The 6614-nt window shown below is 53.5% G+C and overlaps 1 protein-coding gene across 1 annotated transcript in view; it reads left to right on the top strand.

The window, feature by feature from the left end:
- The window catches only part of sorl1 (sortilin-related receptor, L(DLR class) A repeats containing), a 50475-nt gene extending 44419 nt beyond the window's left edge, over positions 1-6056 (top strand). The window contains exons 39-49 of the mRNA XM_056440984.1: positions 161-227; positions 475-557; positions 656-746; positions 1104-1291; positions 1962-2081; positions 2184-2348; positions 2435-2609; positions 3708-3814; positions 4000-4192; positions 5573-5779; positions 5858-6056. Of these exons, the coding sequence (XP_056296959.1) occupies positions 161-227; positions 475-557; positions 656-746; positions 1104-1291; positions 1962-2081; positions 2184-2348; positions 2435-2609; positions 3708-3814; positions 4000-4192; positions 5573-5779; positions 5858-5925 (1464 nt within the window). The 3' untranslated portion in view covers positions 5926-6056. The remainder of the gene's footprint in view (positions 1-160; positions 228-474; positions 558-655; positions 747-1103; positions 1292-1961; positions 2082-2183; positions 2349-2434; positions 2610-3707; positions 3815-3999; positions 4193-5572; positions 5780-5857) is intronic.
- The last annotated feature ends 558 nt before the right edge of the window (positions 6057-6614 follow it).

Here is a 6614-nt window from a genome sequence, read left to right as displayed (position 1 = left end):
TGTTTAATGTTGTGATGTCATTGTGTTTAATGTTGTGATGTCATTGTGTTTAATGTTGTGATGTCATTGTGTTTAATGTTGTGATGTCATTGTGTTAATGTTGTGATGTCATTGTGTTTCATGTTGTGATGTCATTGTGTTTCATGTTGATGTTTCTCAGGTGGCAGCAGTGACCAGTCGAGGTGTGGGCAACTGGTCCGAGGTGAAGTCCATCACCCCTAAGAAAGGTACAGTGAAGCTCAACGCTGCCACCTGCTGGTCACTCTTTGTTACTGAAGCAGTTAAAACAAGAACTAGAGCCTGGAAGATGTTCACATAGGGGAGTAACAAGTGTAGAATAATAATAACCATTTCAAGGCCTCGGTGAAGGGTTCAAGGCCTCTCAGTGAAGGGTTCAAGGCCTCATAGTAAAGGATACAAGGCCTTAAGGAGACACTAACACTGAGACTCTCTAACTTCCTTTCTGACCTGCAGGTCTTCCTCCTCCCTCCGTCATCACCGACAGCATCACCACCGACTCCATGAGCCTCTCCTTCAGCTTCAACTCCCAGTACGAGGTGAGAGTGAGAGGGTGAGAGGGTGAGAGTCTCCCTGAAGACGAGGTCTGTCCCATCTGTGCCCATGACTTATAACTCTCTCTCTCTCTCTCTCTCAGGTGAAACAGTACGTAGTGATTCTGTCTTGGCAATTTGACTCCCACGTCAAGGAGGCCAAGAACTTCACCGTCATAGAGCGGATCCTTAAAGGTACTGCGTCGGGTAAACCGTTGGGTAGACCGTTGGGTAGGCCGTTGGGTAGGCCGTTGGGTAGGCCGTTGGGTAGAGCGTTGGGTAGAGCGTTGGGTAGGCCGTTGGGTAGGCCGTTGGGTAGGCCGTTGGGTAGAGCGTTGGGTAGACCGTTGGGTAGAGCGTTGGGTAGGCCGTTGGGTAGGCCGTTGGGTAGGCCGTTGGGTAGGCCGTTGGGTAGACCGTTGGGTAGAGCGTTGGGTAGGCCGTTGGGTAGACCGTTGGGTAGACCGTTGGGTAGGCCGTTGGGTAGGCCGTTGGGTACGGCGCTCGTCTCCTAATTTGTCCTTGTCTTAACTCACTTGTTCTCGCCTCCAGCCACCAACCTGACGGCCGGGACCCGGTACGAGGTCGCCGTGTGGGCTCACACCAGCATCGGGGACAGTCCCACCGCGCTGTCCCACCATCAGACCGCCGGCGCCCAGCCGGAGAGGCCATTCCTCAAGACCCGGGCCCTCAACCAGACGGCCGTGGACTGCAGGTGGACGGTCAACAGCACCGCTCAGGTACCCGGGTCCTCGGGTCCTCGGGTCCTTTAGGTCCCCGAGACCAGCTGCCTGACGAGGCCTTTATGAGGATGCCCACATGAAAATGAGGATGCTCAATTATTATACAGGCATGAGAATCCCTCACCTTTCGGCGAAATTCGCCGTTTTTAAACCAAAATAGGCGACTTACGTGAATCATGTAGATCTGAAGAGTTTTTGTTTTGGGGGAAGGGGGGGGGTCAATTGGCCGGCCGGCGTTTCTGAGATTGGAGTGGGACAAGGAGAAAATGTGGAGTGGTGCTCTTCGCAATAAAACATCTTTGATGGACGTGTCGCGTCTCGGCCAATCAGCGTTCAGATGTCGACATCGTTTGGGGGTTCAGGTTAGCTTGAATGTTAGCCCGCTACATCTGCTGCTGTCACGCTGCACGGTGTAGCGATGCTAACGAAGTACCCGTACATTAAGAGCGATGTGATTTAGCATATTTTTAGTTTCGATACTTCATTAAAAGAGCGCGGGATCAGAGTGCACGCGCTGCTCCGTGTCAAGCTGTCTGCACAGCTAGTGGCGTTAAGTGGCGGAATTTTCGGATTTCAAAATAAAGTCACCAGCACCCCCCCCCCGCGCTCACCTTTTTCACCCCTGACCCGTTTTCATGCCTGATTAAACTGTATGTGTGTGTTGCAGCTGTACGGGGTGTTTTATGCCACCTCCTTCCTGGACCTGTACCGTAGTCCCCGTCAGGTCGGCACCGCCTCCCTCAGCCTGACGGTCACGGTGGACAGCGACGCGCAGTACCTGTTCCTGGTGAGTCCATCACCTCTACGCGACCTCTACACGACCTCCACGGAAATGCTCCATATGTGTATTATTATTATTCTGACCTCTGACCCCGGTGTGGTCTTCCAGGTGCGCGTCGTGAGCCCCTTCCTGGGCCCGCCCTCAGACTCCTCCGTGGTGAAGATGATCCCCAACGAGCGGCTGCCCCCCAGGAACCTGCACCGGGTCCACGTGGACCAGACCCACGCCACGCTGAAGTGGCAGCCGCCCTACGACGCCCCCAACGCCGCGCTGGTACGTAGGGACCGGTTCTAGAGGAGGGAGAACCGCGGAGCATTGGCAAGGTCCGGAGTTAAGGGTTCTTTAACTCCTCTCCTCAGACCTATGCGGTCCACGTGCGTGACCTTGTGCGTAAGGAGGACCGTGACTACAAGCTGGTGTCCAGTAACAACACGGTGGAGTACGAGCTGAAGGGCCTGGAGCCCGGGGGCCGCTACAGCGTCTCAGTGCGGCTCCGCAACATGAGCAAGGAGGCGGGGTTCACACTGAGCACGGGTACACACACACACACACACACACACACACACACACACACACATACATATGCACACGCACACACACACACGCACCCACACGTACACACACACGCACACACACACTCACACACACATGCACACACACGCATACATATGCACATGCACACACACATACATATGCACACGCACACACACACACGCACCCACACGTACACACACACACACACACTCACACACATATGCACACGCACACACACACACATGCACACACACATACATATGCACACGCACACACACACACGCACCCACACGTACGCACATACATATATTACACGCACACACACACACATGCACACACACACACACACACACATACATATGCACACGCACACACACACACGCACCCACACGTACACACACACACACATACATATGCACACGCACACACACACACGCACCCACACGTACACACACACACACATACATATGCACACGCACACACACACACATGCACACACACGCACACACACACACATGCACACACACATACATATGCACACGCACACACGTACACACACACACACACATACATATGCACACGCACACACACACACGCACCCACACGTACACACACACACACACATACATATGCACACGCACACACACACACGCACCCACACGTACACACACACGCACACACACACTCACACACACATGCACACACACACACACACACATACATATGCACACGCACACACACACACACATGCACACACACACACACGCACACATACATACGCACACACACACACACACATACATATGCACACGCACCCACACGTACACACACACGCACACATACATATGCACACGCACACACACACACACACACACACACACATACATACACATGAGTTGTGCTATGTATTCCTCTGTAGAACATGAGCTAGTGGCGTTTAGCCTCTAGTGGCCGACGTGAGTATTACAACACGGTGTATTCATGTATTTTGCCTGTTTTTGCCCGAGTCTTTAGTCTGATGAAAGCTGTTTGAATCCTCTGGCCGTGTGTTTAGTGATCGTCTTCACCTCCTTCACGCTGTCCCCCTCTCCGCTCCAGTCCCCCTCGCGGCCCCCGAGGCCCTGAAGATCCTCAGGGAGAAGGACCACGTGTTCCTGTTCTGGAAGAGCCTGGCGGTCCGGGAGCAGGAGTTCAACGAGAGCCGGGTGAGTCCTGCTGCCCAGGGGCCGGCAGGGAGCGCCCCGAGCCTCACCTCCCCCCTCTCTGTGTGTGTGTGTGTGTGTGTGTGTGTGTGTGTGTGTGTGTGTGTGTGTGTGTGTGTGTGTGTGTGTGTGTGTGTGTGTGTGTGTGTGTGTGTGTGTGTGTGTGTGTGTGTGTGTGTGTTGCACAGGGCTACGACGTGCACGTGCACGACAGCCTGAGCAACCGGACGTCGTACCTGGGCAACACCACGGAGACGTACTTCAGGGTCAGCCGCCTGCAGCCGGGCCACAACTACACCTTCAGGGTGCAGGCGCGGTGCCTTCAGGGAACACAGCTGTGTGGGGAACCGGCACTGCTGCTGTTCAACCAGCTGACGGCAGGTAGTGGAGCACACACTCAAACATACACACACACACACACAACACACACACAGACTCACACACAGACTCACACACACAGACTCACACACACACAGACTCACACACTCACACACACAAACACACTCAAACACTCAAACACACATGCACACACACACACACTCACACACTCAAACACACGTACACTGAGCTTTTTCCTCAGTTCATTCCTCCTCTGTCTCCTTCTGTGTCTCCTCTTCCTCCTCCTCCACTGTCTCCTCCCTCCTCATCTGTCTCCTCCTTTTCCTCCTCCTCCACGCTCTCCTCCCTCCTCTTCCTCCTCTGTCTCCTTCTGTGTCTCCTCCTTTTCCTCCTCCACTGTCTCCTCCCTCCTCATCCGTCTCCTTTTCCTCCTCCCCTCCTCTTCCTCCTCCACTGTCTCCCTCCTCCATTGTCTCCTCCCTCCTCTTCCTCCTCTTCTTGTGTCTCCTCTTCCTCCTCCTCCACTCTCTCCCTCCTCCTCCACTGTCTCCTCCCTCCTCCTCCTCCTCTGTCTCCTTCTGTGTCTACTCCTCCACTCTCTCCCTCCTCCTCCACTGTCTCCTCCCTCCTCCTCCTCCTCCTCTGTCTCCTTCTGTGTCTCCTCCTTTTCCTCCTCCTCTGTCTCCTTCTGTGTCTCCTCCTTTTCCTCCTCCTCCACTGTCTCCTCCCTCCTCCTCCTCCTCCTCTGTCTCCTTCTGTGTCTCCTCCTTTTCCTCCTCCTCCTCTGTCTCCTTCTGTGTCTCCTCCTTTTCCTCCTCCTCCTCTGTCTCCTTCTGTGTCTCCTCCTTTTCCTCTGTCTCCTTCTGTGTCTCCTCCTTTTCCTCCTCCTCCACGCTCTCCTTCCTCCTCTGTCTCCTTCTGTGTCTCCTCCTTTTCCTCCTCCTCCACTGTCTCCTCCCTCCTCATCCGTCTCCTTTTCCTCCTCCCCTCCTCTTCCTCCTCCACTGTCTCCCTCCTCCTCCATTGTCTCCTCCCTCCTCTTCCTCCTCTTCTTGTGTCTCCTCTTCCTCCTCCTCCACTCTCTCCCTCCTCCTCCACTGTCTCCTTCCTCCTCCTCCTCCTCTGTCTCCTTCTGTGTCTCCTCCTTTTCCTCCTCCTCCTCTGTCTCCTTCTGTGTCTCCTCCTTTTCCTCCTCCTCCACTGTCTCCTCCCTCCTCCTCCTCCTCCTCTGTCTCCTTCTGTGTCTCCTCCTTTTCCTCCTCCTCCTCTGTCTCCTTCTGTGTCTCCTCCTTTTCCTCCTTCTCCACTGTCTCCTCCACTGTCTCCTCCTCCTCCTCCTCTGTCTCCTTCTGTGTCTACTCCTCTCCCTCCTCCTCCACTCTCTCCCTCCTCCTCCTCTGTCTCTTTCTGTCTCCCCCCCAGCCGGTGACTCCTCCCCCGCGGCGGGCCCCGGTGACGTGGCGGCGGTGGTGGTGCCGGTGCTGTTCCTGCTGCTGCTGGGCGTGTGCGGCGGGCTGCTGGCGCTCTACCTGCGTCACCGCCGGCTGCAGAACAACTTCACGGCCTTCGCCAACTCCCACTACAGCTCCCGGCTGGGCTCGGCCATCTTCTCCTCCGGGGACGAGCTGGGTGAGGAGCGCGCTCCTCTGTCGGGAGGGACGCCTCCTCGCCTCCTTCCCTTAATCGTCTCCTCCTTCCCTACCGTAGGTGACGACGACGAAGACGCCCCCATGATCAGCGGCTTCTCGGACGACGTCCCCATGGTCATCGCGTAGCGTGACGCCCCCTCCGTTACCCCCCCTCTCTTCCTCCTCTTCCTCCTACGATTTAGCAGGAGACGCGAAGAAAAATGGAAAAAGTGTCAAGAGAGAAAAATATTTTTCAAAAATACAAAATGCACTTTGTGGATGCGCAATAACTTATTTTTTATAATATTAAATATAGATGTGTTTGTGTGTGTATACATGTGTGTATGTATATACATATACATATATGTATATATATATACACACATGGGGTAAAAGGGACTGAGGAAGAGGAGGACACTGAAGCGAACTGAAGAAGTTTGTAAACTCGCCTCTTTTGCTTGACGCCAAGATGAGACTCAAATCTATAGAATGCAACAAAACACAAAAAAAAAAAAAATATATATATGTATATTTATTTATATGTATATATATATTTATATGTATATATGTATATTTATTTATATATATATTTATATGTATATATAGAAATATATACATATATATATATAGAGAGATAAATGCTGTTCTACGTGTATTGAGGTGACATCGTTTGGTTTGAGGCGTCTCCTCACGATCTGAGGTTTGAAACCTGGTGACCTTGTGGTGACCTTGTGGTGACCTCATGGTGACCTCGTGGTGACCTTGTGGTGACCTCGTGGTGACCTAGTGGTGACCTCCTGGTGACCTCGTGGTGACCTTGTGGTGACCTCGTGGTG

This window comes from Pseudoliparis swirei, chromosome 20, assembly GCF_029220125.1.
Source record: "Pseudoliparis swirei isolate HS2019 ecotype Mariana Trench chromosome 20, NWPU_hadal_v1, whole genome shotgun sequence".
Classification (NCBI taxonomy): Eukaryota; Metazoa; Chordata; class Actinopteri; order Perciformes; family Liparidae; genus Pseudoliparis; species Pseudoliparis swirei.
Note: the sequence above shows the minus strand (reverse complement) of the source record. Positions and strands in the feature narration are given on the sequence as shown.